At 31.4% G+C, this 27,986-nt stretch overlaps 1 protein-coding gene across 18 annotated transcripts in view; it reads left to right on the forward strand.

Annotated features, from left to right (window-relative positions):
- The window catches only part of LOC130900496 (obscurin), a 137,701-nt gene that overhangs the window by 90,113 nt on the left and 19,602 nt on the right, over nt 1-27,986 (forward strand). For 8 of the 18 annotated variants that reach the window (XM_057811150.1, XM_057811151.1, XM_057811163.1 and 5 more), the window contains 18 exons: nt 768-944; nt 3,142-3,846; nt 9,074-9,361; nt 9,615-9,735; nt 10,552-10,676; nt 12,361-12,729; nt 14,452-14,469; nt 18,106-18,332; nt 18,403-18,570; nt 19,794-19,977; nt 20,973-21,378; nt 21,910-22,288; nt 22,509-22,667; nt 22,885-23,129; nt 23,344-23,648; nt 25,403-25,757; nt 26,630-26,956; nt 27,640-27,877. In XM_057811150.1, the coding sequence (XP_057667133.1) occupies nt 768-944; nt 3,142-3,846; nt 9,074-9,361; nt 9,615-9,735; nt 10,552-10,676; nt 12,361-12,729; nt 14,452-14,469; nt 18,106-18,332; nt 18,403-18,570; nt 19,794-19,977; nt 20,973-21,378; nt 21,910-22,288; nt 22,509-22,667; nt 22,885-23,129; nt 23,344-23,648; nt 25,403-25,757; nt 26,630-26,956; nt 27,640-27,877 (4,796 nt within the window). The remainder of the gene's footprint in view (nt 1-767; nt 945-3,141; nt 3,847-9,073; nt 9,362-9,614; nt 9,736-10,551; nt 10,677-12,360; nt 12,730-14,451; nt 14,470-18,105; nt 18,333-18,402; nt 18,571-19,793; nt 19,978-20,972; nt 21,379-21,909; nt 22,289-22,508; nt 22,668-22,884; nt 23,130-23,343; nt 23,649-25,402; nt 25,758-26,629; nt 26,957-27,639; nt 27,878-27,986) is intronic. The other 10 variants (XM_057811167.1, XM_057811159.1, XM_057811170.1 and 7 more) reach the window with 7 other exon arrangements.

Here is a 27,986-nt window from a genome sequence, read left to right on the forward strand (position 1 = left end):
TACTTTTTAACAATTTATTCAATCTCAAACGACTGTAACTTAGGTAAAAATAATACTAACTATATAAAGAGTGTTATTTATGTTATCTTGGAGTAACGGTACAATACTTTTGTTTGATAGAACGTTACATTACTTTATAAATATGAACGAAAAAGGAACAAAAACTGTCTTTTTGAAGGTGTATTGTGTTAATTGTAATATTAAAACAAATTGAATCAAGGATCTCCTCGGAAGCTATAATTACTAGACATGAGTATATCTAAGAAGTATTTCAAGACCCGTAACAAAGGCAGCAGAGCTTAAACCGCAAATGGAAATAATTTTGGTCGTTTTATGGATCTGAAACAACTACAAGCATCTATTTTTGATATGAGGTTCATATTCACTGGGCTCTGGATATTTCATAATTCATTTTGTAAAAGTTTTGTCATAAAACGGTATGCCTTAACCACCTCACATCTCTTATATAACTCTTCTCGACTCTTTCGTCATCCAACATCACGCAAACTAGCGAAGAGAATGTTAAATAATCTGTAATCGTAGTGATGAATATTTTGAATGTTTATTTCGATACTCGGTGGTTCAATAAAAATATAAAAAGCCCTGTAACATGTACCACATATTAGTAGTAAATAAATTTATATACAATTGGCTTTTATATGTTTAAGAATGAGCTAAGATTCACCTATTCAGACCCTTTTTTTATTTATTCATGCCTGTAATACCATTATATGTTTAACCATTGTCATCCCTCTAACCAATTACAGAAATAACTCATACTGATGCTATCGAAGAAACCGAAGAAATACCGAAAGTCGAAATCCTTGAGGATATACCTCAGGCTGGGAAAGAGGCTGATATAGAAGAAAAAGTTGAACAAGAATTAGAAGAGTTTCAACAACCAGATATTAAAGATGTGGACGATGAACCTCAAAAGCCGAAAGGTATGGTAATTGAATGTACGACAAATTATTTCTTTTTGAATACGATCAGTTAAGTTTGGGCAAAAGTTCAGATCACAGTCAAGTGAATGCTTAAGTTCATTTTAATACAGTGTATTTTATTGTGCATTGATAATATTTAGTTCAAAATATGAAACACAACAAATTGTGCTTCAGAAATAATCTGAAAAGCATTCATAGACTTATAAATGAAAAGGTGAATCATTACTAAACTGTTGAAAAATATCTCACTTTCAGTAAAAACATTCCTCTGATGTCAATTAAATTGTTCTTAATATTAAGTTGGGAAAAAAATATTAAAATGACAGTTCTATCAGCTGCTTCTTTATTCAATAATGCAAGGACGAGTCAATAGGTCCGTAACTTTTGATGAAACACTGTTTACATATTTACCAACGGTTCCAGAGATTTCAGCTAGTTCGGAATGAAACGGGAACTTTTGAATGAAAAAACAAAAAATTTCACAATGTAGCTTCCTTTGAGCTTTTTACACTTTATTCAATGTTTCTTAGATTTTTTATCCCTTCCACAAAATTAGATTAGTTAAAGTCATTAAAATAGGTATTTCTACATTATCACTCGGAGAATTTGGTGGCTAAGAGAGAAATTGGTAGCCTGATTCATGGCTTTTTGCCTAGAGAATTACACATGTGTGCTCGCTTATGTAGTCCTGATGCAAAATCACTAAAGAAATGAGGTTATTCTTTTCTCAAACATCATTAAATCTACCCACTAAACTGACATAACATGCGTTACTGATTGTTTCATCCAAGTGTGGATTATAACGCGCACATCACAAAAATCTGTCGGACTTTATTGGTTGACAGATCCAACTTGATCTTTTGTTTTCGATTCACTACGAAAAACACCCCGTTTCATTTCTGGTACATTATGACGGAAGTACATTACGCTCAATGAAAAAACTGATCCATATTACGGTTCTACCACACCTATCATTTCTATGAAGTTGTCACATGATTTCGTTGTCAATTGAGTCATATGAAATACGTATAGTTCAAACAATCTTTCACACTTTTAATCTCTTCTTTAGAGTCTAAAGACCTTAACGGGACGTCTGGTAAGTTCGGCATTTTACTTGTGCGTATTACCCCAACAACATTCAGAAAATCATATTTCGACCATTTAAGCTGATGATGCATGGCTCCTTCAGTATTTAGTAAGCTTACCTTTGTTTTGAGAGATGATTTTTCATCTAAAAAACATAATTTTTAATAAGAACACTCATTTTTTCCATTTTCTTATCAAATTACGAAATAGTGTACTATAACGTAATGTAATAAAAACCATTTACTGGTGCCTATTGAGTACTCAAGTAAGAGGAAATTCTAAAAGTCCTTGACCTCAGATTTGAATAGTAATAGTAGTAGTAGAAATGATAAGGCAAAATCCTAAAAAATGTGAGTCTATTCTGTGGAAAATATTGCCTCATTATAATATTTTTGGTTATTTGGACAAAATTTTCTCCTTTTTGATAGCAATTTCATTTAAAATTTTATAAAAGTAGAAACCTAACTCCCCCCTACATTTGTACGCTTCTGTGTCCTAAATTATTTTCTAAATAATGGTCCATGGTGATCATATTAATTTCCTATTTCTTATACTCCCGATATTGCATATGTTGAATGTCCTGAAGAGAATAGTCTCCTTTTTTTCTGCTTACTTCACTAAAATTCTTGGAAAAATAGAAGAAACCATTATGGACTTTTGTACTTATAGTGTAGATCAAGAAATTTTTTTTTCAAAGAACTGTTAATCATATTATGAGTGTAATTATCAAAATGAACTATTTAGTACGATGTTATCGCTGATCAATATAAATATTGCAGTGAAAGTAGGTTGCTACAAATACAATTAACAGTTTAAAAATCTATTTTATGAAACTTTTTCGTCTATGCATACAATTTTTTGAATTCTCACGTTACTGATAAAAAAGTAAGTTTATTTTTTATATTTGCTATGAAATTCTTTTTTGTTTTTGTCGTTTTGAAACTAGCCTTTTTCTAGTAGATATATTTTGTATGCATGTTTTGAATGAGTACTTCTCAATCTAAAGCAGTTACAAAACATTGCCTACTTGTTGATTTAAAACAATGTCACTAAATAAATTTATGTTAATATAAACAATAATTGTCTATAATGAAACCATTCCACAAAATAGGTTCTGAAGGAGAAAAAGCCGAAATAACGATCAAAGAAAGCGATATTAAATCGCCGGAACCTATTGTAGAAGAGCCGGCATCACCCGTACCGTACAATAAATCTAATTCTGCAATAATTGAGGGAGCTGTAAAAGTTGAAGACGAACATAAACCAGAAGAAATCAAAGAAGAAATCTTGACAAAAACAAAACCTAAACGTGGTCTTTCTGTTCAAATACAAGAAATCGAAGAAATGAAATCGGAACCTACACCTGTAGAAGAAAAGACATTTGAACACAAATCAAAAAAAGGTGTAGCCGCGATAGAAAAGGATATCCTGATGAAAGAAAAAGACGAAGGGCTAGAGCCTAAATCAAGAAAATTATCACAAAGTGATGATAACAAAAAACTAAAAAGAGGCATTTCGGCTACCAAAGAAAACCTTGATCTCATTGAAAACGAAACAACAGAACTTCAAACGCCTACAGAAACTAACGTTGATACGAATAGAATCGAACCTAAAAGAGGACGGGAATCTGTGTTACAAGAAGCTAAGCTTGTCGATAAAAATGAGGAATCCTTGAAAAAACCTCAAGAAATTAAATTTGAAAGGCAAGAAAGTCAGAAATATCACGAATATATAGATGAGGAAACCGAAGATTCGCATAGAAAAGATAAAAGTCAAACAAGTTTAGTCCATAACATTTCCCCTGATGCTGATAAAGGTAGAACTTACAAGGATACGTATATTACACTGTTTTTCATTAACATTAATTCTAATATCTTATTAATTCCATAAAACTATTGTCTTTAAAATTGGTTCAAGATATATAAAAATGCTAGAACTACTAACTATCTCACAGCTTTATTTATATCGAATTGAGATAAACATGTATAGCACTGTTTTGTGCATGTGTATGATAATAATAATAATAATTAATAATAATAATAATAATAATAATAATAATAATAATTAATAATAATAATAATAATAATAATAATAATAATAATAATAATAATAACCAGGAGAAACTGACCAAATACGCGGATCTCGCAATTGAGATGAAACAGATGTGGCACAGAGAAAATTTGGAAATAGTCCCTAGGACCCTGCACGATAGCATTGCCAAACTGGGATTACCAAAAAACACCTTCGCCGACATCCAGAAGGCTGTAATACTGAATACTTGCCACACAGTGCGCAAGTTCAATATGTGAACCGAGCCTAATCCTTTTGATACTTTGTATCTGGTATAGGTAAATAATACCGGCTCTAAGTTGAGTAGTGACTAAGTCTTTCGCATAATAATAACGCAAATTTCATCGCCGAATATTATGAAGAGGCATAGAAAATCTGTTTTCCCAACATGTATGAGTAATTGTATTCGAACAGATTTGCGAGAATTACTGAATCGTAAAATTCAAATGTGGACTATAATGGGCCTTTGTTGTTGATCAAAACATTGTTTTTTGTTCTAACGGGTTCCCTCAAACTTATATGAGTAACTAAAGAAAAGAAAAGCTATGAGAAAAATAAAAACATAATTCATTCTATATTGATGAGGAAGCACCATATAAAATAGCTCACTGACGGTATATGGAGGAGAGTTTATAATGCCTATTTCAAATCTAACGCTGGTTTTAAACTTCGATGAACTTTTTGATTTCTAGTTCACGAAAGTCCTGGTGAATTGTGTTAATTCGAACAATTAGAGTGCGATTTGACTCAAACGTAGCTTTCCAGAGGTTGAGAGACAATATTTTACTTAGATCCTACAGATAAATTAATTTCAATACTCATATAAAGAAGAAGAATGTGGAATAAACATTTTTTACTCATTATCTTAAAAGTAATCTATCACATGTAATAGTTTATAAGTGGTTATCTCTTTTCAAAAGCGAACGTATGAACAAATACTTAACGATCGTTGAATAAAAGTACGTGAGGCAGCTAATGAAGTAAATATCACCAAATGGGAGTGCATAGAAAATTGCATATGAAAACACTATCTGCAAAGGTGGTCCGTTGATCAAAAATTAATTTCCAGTAGATAAATCAGTTTTCTCCAAAATGACAGTCGAAACAATGGAATTCATCCAAGGAACGTGCTTACAAACACAGAAACCGTTTTTTTTTCGGCCAACAAGGTTATGGCCGTGGTTTTTTTTTTAAAACCAGAGGTGTAATCTCATTTATTTTTAAAAAAAGAGGGAAAAGATAACTGATCACAATTATGGTAATTTGCTAACACAATTTAATGCTTTTGTTGAAGAAAAAAGCTTCATTCCATAACCACAATGCGCCTGCCCATTGGTCCACTATTATTGCAGAAAAATTAGCCCAACTGCGTTAAATCCACCCCAAACTTTCACGAGGCGCTTTCTAGACGCTCTCGACACGAGTCTTCGCAAGTGGAGGTGTCAGTAGTTAGTCCAGTCAATAAACGAACTTTACCTTACATAAAATACGGGATCGTTTTTTATTTTTTGATGTTGCTTGGGACCATTAGATAGTAATTAATCCAAGTTTCCGTCATCCCCCCCTCTTTGCTTTGCCCGCCATCTTGAAAAAACAGTCATAAATCGGCACTTTCTTCAGTTTTCAGCCTCTAGCTCATTCCCAGTTCATTTTTTTGAAGATATGTCTATACAAGAAAATGTAGATTACTAAATTTCCAACAAATTTCATTTGAAAGTTTTTTTTTTGTAGGCACAAGCGTATTCGAGCTATGAGAAGGCGAAAAAGATCGAAAATTGGACATTCGGTAAAATTTTCACTTTCGCTCCACTTACCATCGCAGGGGGAAGACTTTATCTCAGAAAAACGTTTATAGAATTAAATTTGTAGAGAATTTAATTTGACGAGCAATGGGTAGGAGTGGGGGTAAATTTAAGGAAACTAGAAGAAATGCGTTTTTCGTGATTCAGCCGTAGGGCGTCGGGTTGATGAAAGTTTTACGTTTTCATTATATTACAACCATTTTTTGAGCACAGCAGTGCATCTAAATAATATTTGAACCATTTTTTGTATAAATATGAATAGATGGAAGAAAACAAATTCGTTACACATTCATTCAAATAAGTTAGTGTATATTTACAAAATATAAATTACAATACAATGCGTTTTAGATATTAATTATTTACATATTAAATAATGAACACAATAAGCACTAAAATAAAAACTTTTAAAAAGAAGGGAGGGTTGTTAAAGCAACCGGGGGGGACTCTTCTGTCGGTCTTTTGCCAAATGTCCAATTTTCGACCTTTTTCGCCTTCTCATAGCTCGAATACGCTTGGGCCTACAAAAAAAACTTTCAAATGAAATTTGTTGGAAATTTAGTAATCTACATTTTCTTATATAGACATATTTTTGAAAAAATGAACTGGGAATAAGCTAGAGGCCAAAAACTGAAAAAAGTGCCGATTTCTGACTGTTTTTTCACGATGGCGCGCAAAGCTAGGAGGGGGGGATGACGGAAACCTGGATTAGTTACTAACTAATGGTCCCAAGCAACATCAAAAAATAAAAAAAGATCCCGTAGTTGATGTACGGTGAACCCCCTTTTTTGAGCCTCTATTGACTGGACTAAGTGCCAGCCATGCACACTCTTGATTTATTCATTAATATCAACGTCTACTCCACTACTGGACTTGATTCAAGGGACGTTTACACCGAAAACGAATTCAATTGAACCTTGCTTCTTTCTTGTATACCCTCTAAAAATTGTAATTGATGTAATTTTTCCAGATTGTCGGATTTATTATCAACAAACTAGAGCTCCGTCACTTCCTTTTTTAAAACTAATACTAATAAAAATCTGTTTCTTTTTTAGTGTGTATGCTACGTGATTTCTTACTGGATTAGTAATTGTAATTCTTCCTGTAATGTCAAATCTTTCTTTTGTGAAAGTGAAGTTAATAGTTCAACTATTTCTTCTTTTTTTATTTATACTTATAATCTTGAATATTTCTCGTTTCTAATCGTATGAGGTTTTTCTTTGACATAGTGAATGTATCATTGGATTGATTTACATTTTCTTGGTATTTCTTTGGATTTAGTTTATTGATATTCCTGTTACTATAATCATAAGCTTTCAAGAGAGTCTTTTTCGAAAGATATTCTGATAAATATAAAGCTATTCAACTTGATTATACCTTTAAAACGATGTATTTATCAAAAATATATGGAAATTCAACTGTAAGTGCCGTTAGGAACCCGGACATATCAGTGTAACATACCACTAATATTACATTATAATAAAATGAGGAATCAATTAAAACGCTTCAATTATTGGAAACTTTTTTTGTGTCTAATCAGAAATAGTTGCATGTGTGACTAATCTCAATTATTTAGTTTGGCTTGATTATAATCCACTACTGCGTCTAATTACAGCTAATATGAGAGGTAAGTTATGAATTATCTCATACGAGATATAAAAATTATTCAACTAAAATTGCAAATAAAGCATATTAAAGGTTTTATTTGTAGGTCATGAGATTTTTTATATAAAAAGGTTTGTCAATATAAAATTCCCAATATTCATTGCAATCAACGTTTGATGTGCCTCCAATTCTTCTACAACTCTCTACTTATAAGCATTGATACTAAGCCATTTTTTGAAAATCTATTTGACAATATTTTCTCTCAAGCTTTCAAATTTTGATTTGATATCTACCACGAAATATTGTTATTTAGATTTAACTTAAACTTACCGTATATACAATGGATTAATAGAACCAACTGGAAATTAAATAATAAAAATAATTTGTTCCCAATTATACTTATTACAAAGATTCAAATTAGAATATAGTCTTCCGCGCTAAACACATTTATGTTCTCTTCAGACTTATTCTCGTAATCATAATCTGCAAAAAATATTGGTGAAAGAGAAATCTGTTGGAGCATATACATTTTTTAAGTGAAGGTCACCAATCAAATTGTATATACGTTGAACAACGACAAAAAAACTCCCCCTTAGTTATTAATTGAATAGGAAACCTAGACATGTCACATGATGGAATAAATAAAATCAAATAGTTCGCAGACGGTTTGGAAACAAATAACTACGATAGGAGTAAATGGAACATAACAATGTGAAATTTTGAAAAATCTCAAGCAAATTCTAAGCGTAAAGTTACGCAATTGGAAGATGTCCTAATTCAATATCAGTAGGGAATATAAAAGTCAAAATAATGATTATTTCGTATAACCAAGCAGACTTTAAAGCTCTGATCTCGGTAATCAGTTCCAAAATAGTTAATGAATACTTTCGAATTAGAAAGAGATGACATAGCTACCAAAACATAATGAAATAGGAGGAAATGAACCAGCTGATAAACTATTAGAAACAAAGATCCTAATATCCTTCTGGTGATCAAACTTTTGTGGAATCCACCAATACAAATTGCAATAAATTAAGAATAATAAAAACGAAAAGGAGGTCAACATAGTAAACAAACGAATACATGACTGGAAAAATGCCACCAAAAGAGATTAGAATAATCCATTAACCAGAGGAAATCTACACTAACAGAGCTTTTAATAGGAAATTGTCGCTTGTAAAGACACAATAGATTTTTGAGGTCTCAGTGGATCGTTACCCCATCATACATACATACTTACAATGGCTTCTAGAGCTTTCCTGATCCACCCTTTCGGTATGAAGCAAACTTAAGCATATTAATTTGGACATCTTACTGTCACTTTAATTCTACTTTCACAAATACTCAATCCATAATTATCTTCAATTTCCTCGTATACCTCAACATAACCTTTTTGTAACTTTCTCTTTATCCATTATGCCTTATGATATTTCTTCGCTTTTCATATACCAATTATTTCTATTTCTCTTCCCCACATCTGATTAACATTCCTCATAGATGAATAAAATTAGTACAAATATCTTCTAAACAACTTTTATTTTATGTCTAATGCTTCTTAATTTTCCATAGCGGAGCCAATGATTCTTGGAACAAATATGAAAGATGGATCCCGTCCTGAATCTCTTGACGTGACTTATATCGTCAAAGGATTTGCAAATCCACCACCAATAGCTACATGGACATTAGATGGCAAGGAGCTTAAACCTGAAGGTAATTTGAGGATGAAAATTAGTCAAAACGGTGAAGAATTCAAACTGGAAATTAATAAGTTGGATTTGAAAGATGCCGGTGTGTACCAGTGTATTTTAAGTAATCCTGTAGGAAAAACTGTACAGCAAGCAATTCTTGATGTAACTCGTAAGTAAACATTTTATATTTATAGACATAAATAATAAAGGATCAGATATATGATAATTTTATATTTATATATTTAATTCAAATGATTTATGTTGAAATAACATTAGAAATTTTTGTAGGTGTTTTATTATTAGACATTGAAAAAATTTCAAAAATCGTTAAATAACACGTATATTTTCAATCTAAATGATTCACATTATATTTTACACATTTACTTCATTATGTTATTGATATTTATCTTGTTCTAACACAGCCGAAAAAGATTTGAGACGACCAAAGATAAAAGAAGGTTTGAAAGATCAATCGATAGTGAAGAGAACTACTGCTTCATTCAAAGCTGTGATTATTGGAGATCCTGTACCAGATGTATCTTGGTTAGTATGAATTTCATGTGTATTTACAACACGTTTTGTTCGTAATTACCTAGAATTCTATGTATATGTATAACAATAAACAATTCCCTTAGTTTAGATTTTATATATACCTTTAAATTCTTATTTCTTAAACCTTTTGATATATTAATGCATGCAAATTTACGAAAAAGAGAAGTTATAGTAATAGTTCACATTCATAGGGAAGAGAAAGATTTCAACGATAAAAAAAACTAAAGAGTTAAGTAAACTACGAATAATTTGACTAATGCTACTATATATTTTTGAGATGTAAAAAGTAAGAAAAAATTAATTTTATGTTAAAGGAGATTTCTAATATAAATACGCAAATTGTCAGTGACAACTCATATCGTAATAAAGACCGCAACAGGTCGAAACATCAAATTTTTATCCGTCTTCAACAAATTTAAAACAACTAATTTTAAATCAGAAGAGAAGAGACCTGAAACCAAGACGATTTAGAAAGAAACATATCAAAAGATCTAGGAAATTAGAGAAATATAAATATTGATTAATTGAAATATGATATTTTTTGTGACATAGGATGACTTGAAATTCAAATATCTATCAGAGAAATAGAGAAACCTGTCTATAAATCAAAACGAAGCGATATTCCAATTCCAAAAATTAATGAGTTATCTCTTACTAGTGGTGTCAGATATGCGCATAATTCTAATTATCTCCAATATTGTCTCTATGGAAAAAAAATTTTACACGAATGTAAAGAGGGTTGAAATTAATGGAAATTTCATTAAAAGTACACCTGCACACCAATATATAATATTAAAAAATTTGTAGGTGCAAAAACGGCAAAGAAATCTCCGATGAAGAATTTGAAAAGCTCAAAATTGTTCTAGAAACCGAAGATACTGAAATCGAAGATGGTTTGAAAGAATGTACATATTCTATAAGAATACCTGCATGTAAGTATAAACAACACCGCATTTTACTTGTGAATACATATGAAATTTCACTTTAAATTTAATTTACTCGAAAATGATCTCATTATTTAAAAATCTCAAAAAACAAGATACCAAAACTGGTTCATTTCCTGGTGACAATTATCGGTGTACCTTTGTACTCAATCCTATTTTCATTTTCATAAATAATCCCTATTCTTTGTAAGTTTAAGTCTATTCATTCGCATGTGAAGTCATAAAAAAATCTTCTTAGTACCTATGGAAACTATACGGTATGGAAAATATGATTCATTATCGTGAGTTCTAGCTTCAACTTCATTCTAGTGCCAGCTTCGACTCCAAATTTTTCTAATAGACAATATGTATATTTTTAGACTTTTGTTTCTATTAGTATCAACTTTCTAAATTAATTTAAGGAAATTGGATTTTTGCAACCATTTAAAGTAGACGATACAGTATTGAAGTCAGTCGAAACATGTTCAATGTCAAAAATTTATTTTGATTACAGCTAAATGAAATAAATTCGTTAATAATTAAATGCTTATAGACATCAATTTATATTTTTGCTTCCGTATTTTTTTTAACAAAAAAACTTTTACAGGTTGTATGTATAGTGTGCAGTTGGTATACAGGTTATATACTCATAGAATGTATATTCATAGAATTCTCTTCTAGGTTTGGGGTTACGTTACAAAACCATTTCTCAAACGATTTTTTGTCCATCCCCTCATGATAGTCACCCGTTGTCAACGACTTCAAAGCTCACAAGACGTCGGAGTCGGTTTCGCTCCCTATGTGGCATACTATCAATCTTTTTCTTTTTTAAATTTAAAACTTAATTTTTTCAACAACTTGTGGATTATATTCTCTCATTGCTGCATAAACGTTTGAAGAATCTACTCCAGCAATGTTTCCTACTTTTCTCACGAGTTCGTCGACCGACAAGAAAGAATTTGCTTCAATTTCATTTTTATAAATGTTCAAAATTACATGATTTTCATTAATATTGAAATACAGTTTTTTTGGTATTTTTTAAGGTGCACTGTGACAATATAAATCCGCAGTTTATTCAGCTAGTGTCTGACATTTAAAAAATGTGAAACCTTGAAACACCGTACATTTACACTAAAAATATATCAGCACAAACCGTTAAAACGTAACTTACCCTTCCGACCCTGTAACGATGTACCAAAAACAATTATTGCAAAGACGCGTGATGATCATGCTTCGATCACGCATCGATTGTTGTTTGAGTCGCTCTGTTTGCTGGATAAATTTAGTATAGAGTGCATTTAGGTGATATCTCGCTTGATACACACGAAGAGTAGTTAAATATAGTCAGGCTATAATCTAAAAAATTGTATTTGTAATACGTCCTTGTTTTTTGTTAATCTTGCCGTATTTCTTGTTTCTTCGTTTAAGAATAGAATTACTATAACTATCTGTAATGATCACATTTTCATATTAAAATATAAAGTTATAAATTATACTTGTCAAATTAGGTATAATGGAATCATTTTTATTTGGCTTTTTACACCATACTTTTATCTAACCAAGGTTTGCTTAATATTCATTTTCCAACACAACCTATATTAAAACTGTTCGAGATGAACCCCCCATTATTAACCAGTCGATATTCCTGTTTTTCAAATATGTAAAGGCATATATATATATATATATATTGTAGGTGATACTACAGCAACTGGAAAATACACTATAAAAGCCAAAAACAAATGGGGAGAAGCTGAAAGCAGTGCTTATCTAAGCATAGTAATGCGTCCAGAGATAGAAGGTCCCCAAGATGTAAAAGTTGTTCCTGGTGAAGCAACTGAATTCACGGTTGTTATTCTTGCTAATCCAGAACCTCAAGTTGTTTGGACCAAAGATAATGTTGTAGTAGAAACCAGCGACCTAATCAAAATAGTCGAAGATAGAGCGAACAAAACGTACAAACTGATATTCCATAAAGTTATGTTGGGTGATGAAGGTTATTATAAAGTAACTGCAAAGAATGAATTAGGAGAAGCTAGCTCAGAAGCAAGAATCAAAACAATCAGTAAGTATTTCGAAACCTATTAGATCTTCCCTCAGTACTAGTTGATAATAAAGAGATTTACTTCGAAAATAAGTACGTTACTGAAACTTAAAAATAAATAAATATATATACTCAAATAACTTAGTCTAAGTCGTTTTTGGAAAACAGAGACATGTACTCAAAACGCTTCTACCAAATCGATCCAGATATAAAGCATTAAACTCTCACACTCTCAGTTCTCGACGACATTTCGCTGTACAAAAAATTTAAAATTGATAAAATCCAAAGACCAGAGTTTCAATTCATCTTTCAATTTGATTGATCGACTGATATAAGACAACGATAGGAAAAACTTTATTTGAACCAAGCTACAAACAATACAGAACTATTATTATCATGAAAGCACCAGCTGTCTTCTAATTATGCACTGAGAAGATTTTGATAGTGGAGTCTGTAAAACTTAGTAAACAAGTCACGAAAATTATTGGACATGGAAATTCAAGCTCAATGAAGCCGCACTTACATCTTAGGGTCGGATATCAACTTCATAATCATCCACAATTTTTTCATGTTCTCAAGTCCATCAAGCAATAAAAACGACGTACTATTCAAAATTCAATTTCAAAATTTATAATAAGTAGCTTTTACCAGCGGCTTCGCTCGCATCGAATCCATTAAATAAGTATCAGAAATCATTATAATAGAAAAGAACGAACTCTGTAGCTATAATAGAACCTGAGATATAGATCTTTGAATGTAGAAAATTGCCAAAAACCTACAAAAATCCATAACTCCACATTGAATGTCCGCGTCTAGCTCCTCTCCAACTCAACCGATTTAATTGTTCAAAAACTCAGAAGAAAGAAGGTGTTTCAGCGAGTGTTTTTAAATGAAAACGAAGTCTCTATCTTGAATAGAACCTGAGATATTGAGGATAGAACGTGTGTATGTGAAAAACTCCCATAAGTAATGTACAGGGGGAAATCGCATTTGAGTATAACTTGAGAATGGTGAAAATTAGATGAAATCCGGTGGTTGATGGCTGATCTGTGCATCAGTACCTTTCAATGAAAAAAAAAAAAAATTAAGCAAATCGGTTGGGTAGAACGCCTGAACGGACTCGGAATAGAAATCATCAATTTTTTTAATATATAAGATTATAACCGAGATTAAGGTATTATTGTTTGTATTCATTAACTTTATTTTTTATTTTTATACGTGGCAAAAAATAATTGTGACTAATTACTTTTTATTTGATTTGGGTTAAATTCCTGAATTTATTCATGATATAGCATAATTAAATTCACCTCATACTTATTTCCTTTATTCATTACCTCAACTAAATGGCGTTTCCAAGCAACCCACTTTCGTTATGAAATAAATCGATGTAAGTACTCATCGTCAAAAGACAATCACTCGTGGTATTACTATTGAGAAGTTACCTAATGCAAATCACAAAACAAAAATATGTGAATAGGTCAAGCAGGTTATACATTATAAAAATAAAAAATAGAAAAATTTAATATGTTTCCCTGCCTAAGAAGATTAAATTTTAGTAAATTGTATCTCAGAAATTACAGTTTGATCCACTATAATTTCTGATTGACGGGATAATAGAATTAAACATTCATATATTATATTTGCATTATGATTAGGAAGAATTTTTGATTAAAACACATAATCACACATAATAATATCAATTCCCATAGAATATTGATTATGTCTAATTATATTATTTTACAGAAGAAGCAGAACCAACTAGTAAGTTAAAAAAATTACGCCGCAGCTTTTCTAAAATATTTAAATGTTTAGCGAAATGCTATATTTTATTGCAGGCGCCAAATGAGTTGAGTATGCAAACATAGATAACAGAAAAAATTTCCAAAATCAAATATTGAAAAAATTGTAATAGTGGTACAAATACACCTCCGAACATACTAAAATTACAATCTTTCAAAATTATGTTGTTGATGGAATATTTTCTTGTAGCTAAGTGTAAAACGTATAGATACGATATTGGACAGAAGTAATCATATTGTGAAATTCCAACCAGCTCACATCATAATCTTTAGCACTGATAAAGTTTTGTTAATTCCGAGAATTTATTTTTGGAATGAGCTAGCACGTCTAAATGGGTTAGGTCTATGGTCTGTTGAATCTTATGAAAACAATATATTTCAACGTGTTACTTGGCTGCTCAATACCTTAACGAGAACCTTTGTCTAAGGAGAATTTTCAACATCATTTATGACCGAATAATTATGGGCAGCTAAATTCAAACTTGACCATATCAGCTTAAACGACGACGATCTTATGAGATGGCCAAAAACTGCGAGCTAGATATCATCAGAAAAGTTCACTGAACGACTCTCGAATTAGGGTTAGAGAGGTAGAAGAGGCTATTCGCATATCAAAAAGACGCATTTGCCATATACAGAATGAAGAATTATGCATGTGTACGTTATCCACGTATTGGAACGACTTTGCTCACATTGGACCAAAAGCTCATTCGAATGAACATTTTCCAATCCTTATTGACGTAGTTTAAATTGAATGAGACGAATTTTCATCGATTTGTGAACGTGGATGAGTATCTCTGAACTAAGTTCTAGGCATAAAAGAAGAATAATAAAAATTATTATGCTTTGTTTATGCTTTTCGGACAAGTCTCAGGCAGCAAGTGACAAAACTATCAACACCAGAATTGTTGATGCATGTAAATATGCATCAAATTATCAAAAAAAGCTTGCTCTTGTAACAAATCATAACTTACTTGTATTTCATTGTACAAATACGAGGGCTACTACTTAAGTTTTGAGATGTGTCAACACTGATATGAATATGTCAAATCTAACATTATAAACTTTGACTTTTTTAATAGTATACGTACTCAGAACTTGTTGTCACACGAGTGATATTTGAGTTGTTTATAGATACTTGAAACATACATCTTGGTCAAAAAATTCAACATTTTCGTGCGACTCGATTCGACTTTTGGTGATGACCATCTCCAGCCACCGGTTTCGCTGATTTTCTAAATACAATCATGCTCATACTTCCCTATAGAATGGATTTCGTGAAGTCGATGAACATTTGGCTGTCAAAAATATGGATCTACACATACAAACCCGAAACTAAACAATAATCGACTGTATTGGTCTTTCAAGATAAGCCAAATCCTATAAAAGTTATTCGCACTTGAAAAACTTTGAAGCAAAGGGTCGCTTGTTCTTTCAGAATAACTGGACATATCGCTATCACTCCATTAAAGCAACGTAGAACGGTCAATTCTGAATGGAACATCAACATTTGTTTGCCAGAAATGTTCGAAAAAATCATGGAAGCCAATCGCAGAGGACAAACTATTCTCCATGACGACAATGTGATCTCTCATACATCAGCTCAAATAAAAACGTTTTTTAACAGTCAAAACATCGAATTGATGTATCATTCCCATACAGTCCTTGTTTAGCATCCAATGATTTCTTATTTCCACAGAATAAATTGCGAGGTTAATGTTTTTCTACACCTGAAGAAGTGGTTGATGCATGTTTTTGAGGTACCTCAATCGAATTGGAAAAAATGCTTCGACAATTGGTCCAAACGCATTTTGAAAAACAATAAAGCAATATCCAATTATAAGTATTTGTTTTTATTCGTCTATCTCAAAACTTAAGTAGCAATTCTCGTATACTAATAATTTGTGTCTTAACAAAAAACATTCATTATCTGTATTCTATCTGGAATATTATTGGGTATTGAATAGTTTTTCATCAACAATTCTTATCTTCTTTTCTTTCATATTCTCTAATCGACTAGCTATAAGTATCTTCAATTATAATAAATGAAAATATGTTAAATGGTACCATAGCTTTTATGCTGTCTCTTTCATGATAACTAAAAAGTGATGAATAAAAGATTAATGGACCAATATCTCTTGGCAATAATCAGAATCGAAATCTACAGGCTTATCTATGTTCAAAATTATATACAGAAAGCAGTCCTCACACTTTGCTTACTCAACTCAATCATGCTCCCGCTCTTTTCCATAAATAATAACCCTTCGCATACATCAATCACATCACATGTCAATTGAAATTATTCTATTATATTATCTCAGCATTTAATAGATATCTGGTTTTTCTTTGTTACTGCCTCTAAAAGTAACTAAAAGTAACTATACTGAATTTTTTCAAATAGTGGTTGAATTTATAAACACTATCTTTTAAGCTCTTAATTTATTTACACACTTCAAGCTACACTTATGATAATTAACTTATCACTAACACTTAACTAATTTATATAATATATTTAAATTTTTCGCTTACTTTTCTATTTCGTTCTGTTCACTATGACTATTTATTATAAACTAACTAAACAGCGCTAAGCGAACTTGTTTATATATCCAAACGATCTATAAATAATAAGTAGACAGAAGTAGAAATTATTTCAAAAGAAACAATGTAAACAAATTGCCTGTTATGATAAAAACTTATATAAATAACAAACATCAAAGGAATTTCGACCATATCAAACGTGCCACGCGCTCTCACCAAATTTTATAATTGCACTATAACCGGATAGGACAAGCTCCAGTACCCATATCGCGGACTTGCTTTTAACAATATGCAAACACTAAAAATTATTTTCTATAAGTTACCATTTTTTGGATATTGTTACGAACAAGCTCGCGAAATGGGTCCTTATGCCGGCCCTGTCCAACTACAATAGAATTTTAAAATTCGGCGAATGCACGCGGCGCGTTTGATTTGTTTTTTATAAATGGAGGACGCGCCTTTGATAAACTTTTTATTATAGAAGGAGGTTTATTACAGTATTTCGTCTAAATAATTTCTAGGACAGTCTATTTATTTATTTCTTTTGTTTCTTTTTGTTCTAGAACTTTATAGAATTCTATTTGTGGTATATAAATAAGTTTATGTAGTGCAGTTAGTTAGTTTTAAATAAATAGTCGTATTGAGAAGAATGATTGAGTAAAAGAAGACGCAGAAATTATTTAAGTGATATTTTATAAGTAGATTATTAAATTAAAATGTATTATATGGTGTGTAAATAAATTAAGAACGTAAGGGACAGGAAGAGTGTAAATAAATACGAAAAACTTTACAATATTTTCTCTCTATATAGGTATACCTGATATTTCTATAAAATAATGTATCAGAATCTTCTGTATGTCCTCTTCATATGCCGATAGCTCTCATTATCGCTGTCGACACAAATATATGACATGATATTTCAGTTTATTGTTCACTAAGTAATATTCATTTAATATAAAGCGCATATGTAGCTTGAGCTGTTAATAACAAAATAATTCAATCACATCTTAAGCTCTGTACACCAAATTTTGTGTCACATTTAACACGATTCAATTTCCAGCTGAAAGACCTAAATTCATCACTGGATTGGTCGACGATCAAGTTGAACACATGGGGGAGGTTACTTTAATGGTTAGAGCAGACGGTTTGCCTAAACCAGAAATCCGTTGGTTTGTCAACGGAAAACCTATTACCGATGATGAAAAACATAAAATAGTAACCACCTCAGAAGCTCAGGTCACAAGCAAATTGATTATCCAAGACTTTGAAGAAACCGAAGCTGGTATTGTGAGTAATTAAAGCTTCGTAGTTTACCAAACAACAACGCTTCATTATTAACATTTTTTTTTATTTTCAGTATAAAGCTATGGCTATTAACGTAGTAGGAGAAGCAGAAACTACGTCTAGAATCTCGTTACTTCAAACTCCTCCATCATTTGGAAAAAAATTGGATAGAAATATGGATGTTAATGAAGGAGAACCACTAGAGCTTAAAGCTAAAATTAATGGAAGTCCAAAACCAGAAGTGAGTAGACATAAAAGACAATATGATAAGATGATAATGTATAAAATTTTCGACCATAATTTTAATTGTTAAAAACTGCAATACTACACTTAAGAGTATACTATAGCCCATCCTGATTTTTCCAAATTTATTTTTTTCTACCATGATGTTTTATTATTTAAAGTGATTTGGAAAAGCGATTTACACCTTTTATTTTAGAAAGCATTGACATGCTTAGAAATTACTTGTAGTAATAGTTTATCTGAGCTAGACAAAGGTAAAATTGCAGCTTTTCACAAGGAAAAATCGATCAAATAATAGATAAATCATGAAAAGTTGTGGTGAATTATTTAAGTAATCTCGTTCAGCATGAATCAAGCAGCACAAGTGGACCCTAAAAGAAAACTTCACCAAGAACTGAAAGAATTAATGATGCAGCAAGCAGTAAAAAGTTGTAAAAATATAGCTGCAGAATGTGGTGTAAATGTTTCAAGGTCGGCCATTAAAAGAATATTGAACAAAAATCGTTCATCAAAAGTATGTAAAAGCGATACGTCATAAAATTGCCAGGTTGCAGGTGTCTCACTAGGATATGAACTACAACTGCAATTGACTGTTTTCTTTAAACATACTATTTTAAAAGCTTCTTATGGATACTATTTTCTGATAAAAATCAATTCAAATTAGATGGTCCTTATATCTGCCCTTACAAAGTCTTATAATTAGCGCATCCGTCAACGAAAATGAATAATAGAGAATATCTGGACGTCATCGAAGAATATTTGATACCTCTTTGATTAACAAAGATTGTAGAAAATGGATATTCTAACGAACTATCGGAATGGCCTATATGTTCGATATAAATCCGATGAAAAGTTTATGGGCATTATGGTTCGTCTAATTAATGCTGATATTAAACAATATGCCGCAATAAATGAACTGAAAAATGCAATACAGAATATTTGGACAGATTTAAAACTAGATTCTATCATTAATTTGTCTTCAAGAGTTTATGGTGTAACCAAAATAGACAAAGGAGCACTATTAATTTAGTAGTAACGTTCTTGTATATGTGGGGTTATCTATAGTTGTACATCATTCACTTTCATTGTTTTTCTAAAATAAATTATTTGAATCGTTTCTAAATTCTAATTTTAATGCATCCTCAAATCATAGAAGATCATTTACAAATAAAAAATGAAATATTTGAAAAATCCGTTTATTATAAAATGTTTATTGCTTAGGTGAAATGGTTTAAAGATGGAGAGCCAATTTTGCCCGATGACAATATCAAGATAACAGTATTATCGGATGGAACTGTTAAACTTAATATAGAAAAATGTAAACCATCAGATAGTGGAGCATATAAACTGGTCGTCAAGAATATAAATGGCGAAACCGCCGGACTGTGTGCTGTAGCAGTCACGCGTAAGTTGCATTCTCAGTTCAGTTATATACAATTATGTATATATTAAATCCCTTTGTTTCAACATTGCATAAACTTATTTTTCCAAAATAAATAAATGATACTCAGTAACGGAAGTAGTGTTACAGAATGAACAATTTCTTGACCTTGTTTTAATAAAATCATGAACATATTTAGAGCAAGCGATGATAACAATATCAACTTTTTGAAGAGGATATTGAGGTTACAAGGGGAACAGTTAAAAACTAACTTGGTAGCAGCACTTGCTGATTTTCGGAATCCCTACGACCTTCTAAAGATACCATAAATCGCTATTTAAAATCATTACGTAAGATCTAATTGTCGAGTACAGGTGTGAAAATAGATCCATGCCCTGCCAAGAGATGATGGTTTTAGTAGTTGCATCGTTACTTGCGATAAAAAATTCATCTAAACAACCCGAACACGTAAAATCAGCGGCTGGAACCCGTTGCAAAGAGAGGTCGATTCGAGCAGAAAACCTGGTTGTGTGTCTGATGGAGTTAAGACATCTGATGCGAATGTATGAGGTTTTTTTGTAGAATTTCCTACCACATCCAGCATTCAGTACGGACCTTGCACCTTCAGATTATTAGGATCCATTATTTTTGCTTGGGAAAAATTTGGTATCCAAAGGAGATGTTGAAAATGCAGTGCGACAATTTTTTGTATCTAACCCTAAGGAATGGTTCTATCAACAAAGAGAATATTTGAAACCGACATTATTTATGAGACACCCTCTATATTTGTGACCATGCTACACAAAATTTGAATAGTATATATATATATATTGTTAGTTATTTAGAGTTCGTCTTGTTGTGTTAAGCGTATCAAAATGTCTTTTGACAAGAGTAGAACTATTGCCTATCGATATCCTATTATAAAATCAAAAAATCGAGGTGGATAAGTTATTTCTTCTGGTACTAACAACGCTAATATTCCTGAGTATATTATTAATAATAATAAGTCTATATTTTAGCTCAACCTAGAAGACCTAAATTCTTGAAATGCTTCAAAGATACTAAGGTACCACTTGGAGAAACTCTCCGTCTCGAAGCCAAAGTTGAAGCTTACCCCCCGCCAGAAATTAAATGGTTTAAGGATGGTGTTCCAGTTCGCGCTTCATCTAATGTCCGATTCGAAAACTATCCCGACGGTAGAGTAGCTCTCGTAGTCGATATTATGAAACCAGATACTGCTGGAAACTACAAATTGATTCTAACAAACAAATTAGGCGAAGCTATGAGTGAAGCTAAAGTTGAAGTTGAAAAGAAGCCGAAAAAACCCGACTTTGTTCAGAGACTTTTCCCGCAAACGGTCGTTGAAGGTTTTCCTGTTAGGCTTGAAGTGAAAGCTGAAGGTTTTCCAACTCCTACAATAGCTTGGTAAGTTTCAATCAAACATCAGTTATTTGGTACAAATACTACAAAATAATGGTTACAAACAAATACCAAATTAGCAACAGAATCCCCTGAAAAATAAGTCTTTCGGAGCGAAAAGTTTTTTAATCTACGGCTTGCAATATAAAATGTCGCGTATTTTTTCGAAAGGATATAGTCTTTTTACGCAATACACATTACAATATAATTTGAATCTGTCGAGAACGCTGTCGAAGATTTAAGATAAATGTCAGTTAATACTTAAAAGTGCAGTTTTTTTATTAATTAAGTTTGATTAGAATTTAGATTATGAGTATGTCATTAAGTTATGAAGAAGAAATGTGCACTCATCCCGAAATAAAATAAAGATTAGAAATTTAAAAAAGGTACCAAACAAATTAGAACATCCATTGGTTGTATTAATCCCAGTGCTTAAAATTTATATTAAAAAATATGTACCTGCTCCTGGAATTTTTTCACTGATACATAATATGTTGCATGTTGCAACTCAGACGCGTAATATATTTTTTATTTTAGGTACAGAAATGGTGCGGAGGTTATTTCAGACAACAAACACATAAAAATCATCGAACAAACTGATGGTTATAGTGCTCTATTTCTTGATAGTGCCGACATTGCACGTGATGCTTTAACTTACAAAGCTGTTGCTTCAAATGAAGCTGGACAAGCAGACACATCTGCCCCATTAACAGTTAAGGAAGCTGCTAAATCAGGGGAGCCGGAAGAAAGACCTTTGTTCTTACATTCCATTAAAGATACGATTACTGATGAAGGACAACCTCTAGTGATTGAAGCTCCTTTTACAGGAAATCCCATACCAAGTGCTGAATGGACCAAAGACGGTGAACCATTATTGCCATCTGAAAGGGTGTTAATGACTTGTGATGGTCGAAGGGTAAATATATTATTATTTGCATTTCCTAATCCGATCTATACTCACGAAACATATCTATAACTTTAATGAGAATTATTGTAGCAGAAAATTATTTTATTATTTCACATCGCTATAATAATCGTCAATTACTTTCATTAATACATCACTTTTGTCGTTAAATAATTTTTCTTATTGCAGTTTTGTTGTGAATAAATTTTTAACAGTTCATACAAATTTTCAGGTTGGTCTCAAAATAGATAAAGCGCTACCATCAGATGCTGGTATATATGGAGTTAAGATAATAAATCCTCTTGGAGAAGATACAGCTAAAGGCAAAGCCACAGTTAGGAAAGTATTTATGAAACCATCATTCACGCAGAGGTTCACTGATTTACAACAAGTGAGTACATCAAAAAAATTAACCACACAATTTTCTCAATTGATTGTAGAAGATTTTACCACTTATTTTAATATTGTCATATAAACATTGTAAGGGATGACTTTCTCTCACGTTTGTGGAAAAATTATTCAACAAAGTTTGAAAAAAGTAAGCCTTGAAAGCCAAGATTACGTTTCTATACTATGTTTTAATTTTATTACACGATATTTTGTTCCAGTTGCCAGACAGAGATGCTAAGCTACCTTGTAGGGTAACAGGTGTTCCGCAACCAGAAGTAATGTGGACCAAAGATGGTCAACCCATAAAAGAATCAGATAAATATCACATTAAACGAGATGGGGATCTATGTTGCTTATATATTTTGGACTGTCAACCAAATGATGCCGGTATTTATAGAGCTACTGCTGTAAACCAAGAAGGCCATGATGACTGCACTGCCTCTGTGGAAGTTGTTAAAGAAATGTTAGTAAAAACTTATAAACTATATAGCTTTTCTGAAAGCCATTAACTCTATTTTTTCAATTTTTTTGAAAAAGTATAAACTATATAACTATGCTCTTTGTTTAAAAATATATTTTTTTATTTATTTTTTTACTTTTTTACTTATTTTTGAATTAAATATGATGGAAATCCATACCTTCACTACATTGTTAAACTGAAAACTTTTTGTTTTTAGCAAAGCTCCAAAGAGGATGGAACCTCCGGTATTCCTTAAACGTATTGGGGATACTGAACTGTTCAAATCGATGACTGCCAAATTTACGGCTTGCGCATCGGGAATTCCAGAACCGGTAGTGGAATGGTTCCATAATGACAAAAAAATATTTCCCTCCACAAGAATTAAAATGGACAAAGATACCGCAGGTCTACTGAGACTTACAATATCCGGGGTGGATGTTGATGATCTTGGAAAATATTCTTGCAAAATTTCTAATGAATATGGGAGTGATATTTGTCACGCCAGCCTCAAATTTGATGAAGGTAAATTATTTTTGCAAAAAATATAATTGTAATCCTTGTCCTTAATTATCTAGAATAACCTAAGACAGTTTTACTTTATTGACTATCCTATATTGTTATAATTTGACTTAAACAATCTGAAGAATTTTAGGAAAATTATAAAAATTGGTCAATATGGTTTAGAGTTCTCCGAAGGAGTCAAGAATTCACAAAGTTTTAAATGTATAAATCTGGAAAGTAGCTTGGGTTATTTTGATTGTGTGAAAATAACATAGAATTTGCTAAAATGTCCCAAAATAGTTGGAATTTTTCCAGAATTATAAAAAATTGTAAGAAATTGCTAGAAAAAGTGATTTAAAGTCTTGTAAAAGTATAAGTAATTATAAAGATTTCTCATAATTGCTCTAAAATAATGTAAAATTAGTGGAAATAACATTTTAGTTGATTTGAATTTTATAAAAATCATTTAAAATGTTGTGAAAGGATAAAAATATTTTGTTTTCAAATCTTAGAATATTAGCGGATGCCCAACATCTAACCAACTGAAGTTTAAAACATATTTTTCATAGGATCATCTACATTAGCTTTCAGAAACTGAACGAAATAAATGAACTAGGATCCTTTCCATCCTACAACAAATCAGCTGGCAGGTTATTTCAATTGCTCCAGTTCTTTTGGACTTTGAAAGTTTGAATTCCCCACATATGTTTATCTGTTATTAATTATAATAATTATTATCCTAATTGATAGGTTTCTAAAGCTTGGGGTTTTTAAATCTCGTTCTGGGTTAAGATCCACAAGCACCAGATAAATAATCCGTCTAAATCCAGGATCATAGTTTCTCAAAACATCTGAAATAGATTTTATAGAACTATACTAAAACTCCAAAATATGGGATTAAAATTAGAAGTCATCAAAAAACGATACATTTTTCATGAAATGTAGAATTCTGGCCTAGTCCAAAAGTGTTTGAAAATATGAGGTTTATCAAAAAATTAAGGTGAAGTAATTTTTATAGTAGCAATTACTTCAACTAATATACCATATAAACTTTATGTGTTAGGATAAGCAGTGACAAGAAAGATTTTATGTTTATAGTGCCTTTTGTGAAATATTAATCTTGAATAACCCTTGAATAAGTTCACAAAAGTGTCCAAGATGCTTGCAAAATTAAAATCTATCTGTGGTGATAATGTTTGCAACTGGTATGACCAATTTAAAAGTGGAAATAAGTTAGTTAAGACAGTGTAATAACTGTAAACTTTTAAATTCAATAAAAAATTATGGAACAAGAAATGAGAAGAAAGAACCTGAAAAATGAACCATTGGTATTGTTTATCATGCCATGCCTAACACGCTTTTGATTCGCCAGTTTTTCACTGCTAAAAGTTTGTCTGTCTGTTTATATTCGCCTTATTCACTAGATTCAATACTATATGACTCTAGTTCTTTCCAAAATTAAAAAAATGTCCAAAAAGAGACATATTTTGACACCATTTTTGAAATTACTAGCCAAGGGCACTTGTTTGAATGATATTAATTCAAATTAAGAAAATTAAGAAATTAAGAAAACAGTTCTTCGTATTTTTTTATTATATGTAAAACTCTAATAATCAACAAGAGGAATAATATCTAATAGTGATTATCAAATATTCATAATATCAATGGATAACTCCATTAGCAAGTATTTTACTCTTTGATGATTTTTTGTAATTTATCAAATGAGTTATCATTTTGAGTAGGTAAATATTATAAAACTTTCTATGAATTTTAAGGACTGGAACCGAAAGCAAAACGGCCGATCACCGATCAATACACAGACTTTGATAAATACAAAAAAAGCGGTGCTCCAATGCCTATTTCAGATCCCCCAATTATATCACAGATGACAGACAGACATTGCACATTGTCTTGGAATCCATCGATTCCTACTGGACCAAGAACACCTGTTACATATCAATTAGAAATGTGTGAATTGCCCAGCGGTGATTGGTTTACGGTTAGATCTGGCATTAGGAGTTGTACTTGCGGAGTTAGAAATTTGGAGCCGTTCAGAGATTACAAGTTTAGAGTTAGAGTTGAGAATAAATATGGAATTAGTGATCCATCACCATATGCTCTTACTCACAGGTATTTATATTTAATATACAACAATGAAGAGTGGAATTTTCTCAAAATATTTGCTGAAATTGTCTTCTATTAACAACCAACAAAAATTAGTATAATATACTCACCTTACTATAATAAACAAAACATAAAACACGATATATTGTGTATCAAATATCAAAATTGAGTCTTTTTTGCTAGAGGACAGACCTTTCATGAATTCAAAAATGAATTGATAAAAATTTCCATTTTTTCCTTAACAGTGTTCAAACTTAAACACAATATAAATTGAATTAGCCCCTTTCTTATGAAAATGAATTGTACAAACTGGTTCATATCCTCATGTAGTTTTAATAATATTTACCATTTATCAGGTCCTAACTTAGTGGTAAAAATGTTTGTAGCTACAATTCAACTTCTTTATTGGCATAAATTGAATATGGTTTTTTCTATCAGTAGTGGCGACATGAATGCATTTTGTGATTTTTTTCAAATTTATACAATAGTTCTAGTAAAGAACAAATCCATCAAAATACATAAATCAAAGTGCCAAAAAAATCAACATCAAAAATACACCATTAACAATAAACCAGATGAACAAACTAAGATCTGACCTTTGCCTATATTACTATTTGTTATGTTACCATTCCTTTGAAATGCTTTATTTATAGTGGAAGGAAAGTCTGGAAGTAATTCTAAAATTGGTTGTCCAAACTGCACATATTTTTCTATTTCGAGATATGTAGATTTCATATTCCACATACACAAAGTTTCCTGACTTCCTGACCACACTAAATAAAATTTTTGTCCCGTTTTCAAAATGTACTTTTGTCAACTCCCTTCAAACTAACTTTAAGTGAATTATATCTTGTTGCCATGTTTAAATCTTGTTTTAGGGAAAAATTAGAACCAGAATTACCTAAATTCCGGCCCTACCTACCTCCTGAGATTGATTTTCGTCCAGAAACGTCTCCTTATTTCCCGAAAGATTTCGATATTGAAAAACCTCCCCATGATGGTATGGCACAGGCTCCAAGATTCTTGCGTCAAGAACACGATACCCAATATGGTGTCAAAGACCAAAACACTAACCTGTTTTGGTATGTGTATGGCTATCCGAAACCAAAGATGACTTATTATTTCAATGATGAGCTCATTGAACCAGGTGGTCGATTTGATATGAGTTACACTAGAAATGGCCAAGCAACATTATTTATCAATAAGTATGTTTTAATTTTAAAATATTTCCGCTTTGCTGTAGTAATTTTAGAGCTTTCATCTATTACTGCTACTAAATAATATATCCAATGCATGGCAACAAAATATGGAATTGAACATCGTTTGTTAACTTTCTCAACATTTGTCATGTGGTTTTTTATGTGTATGAACATTTTAATAACAAGTAGATGTGTGCTTAAACATAATAATAAACCCATTTAATTAACAGCAAATATTTATGCAGATTACCTAGCAACATAAAAGATTTCTTTTGAATCACATAAAATTATCCACACTCAAAGAAATATCGATATGTAAATGATTAAAATACAGTCAGAATTTTAGTAAAATTGTTTAAAAATAAAGAGTACCCACAATGCTAGATTAATCGCCATTTAAATCTAATCTAAATGTGAACAGCGGTGTTGTTCGTTTAGCAGAATTAGACTTCTTAATACATTTTTAAACTGTGATTGAATGGCAATACCATATTAACAAGTTTTGTTTGTAGCATCTCCCCCTTGTTTCCTCACATTAAAACTTCTACAGCCTGGTTATAAACTGAAAAATTTGATTTTCAAAATAATTTGTCAATTATCATCAAAATTTCAATTCAAATTTTGGCATTTGTCAACTAATTTGACACTGATTCCATACCTCGTACACTTAATATTTCTGTTTCTTTTAGAATGTTAGACAGAGATGTAGGTTGGTATGAAGCAGTAGCAAGAAACGAGCATGGTGAAGCTCGTCAAAGAGTTCGTCTAGATATTTCAGAATTGCCATATTTCCTTAGAAGACCCGAAATTGATTACGTCATGATTAGGGGTAAAGCCAAATTTGAGGCTAGAATCATTGGTGTTCCATATCCTGAGATCAAATGGTACAAAGACTGGAAACCACTTGCACCTTCCAGCAGAATAAAAGTGAGTCACCATTCTTTTCCATGACCTACAATACCAACACTTCATAAGTCTACCATGGTCACATGTACCAAAATGATAATTTTGATTATTATTTATTTTCCATCCATTA

This window comes from Diorhabda carinulata, chromosome X (assembly GCF_026250575.1).
Source record: "Diorhabda carinulata isolate Delta chromosome X, icDioCari1.1, whole genome shotgun sequence".
NCBI lineage: Eukaryota > Metazoa > Arthropoda > Insecta > Coleoptera > Chrysomelidae > Diorhabda > Diorhabda carinulata.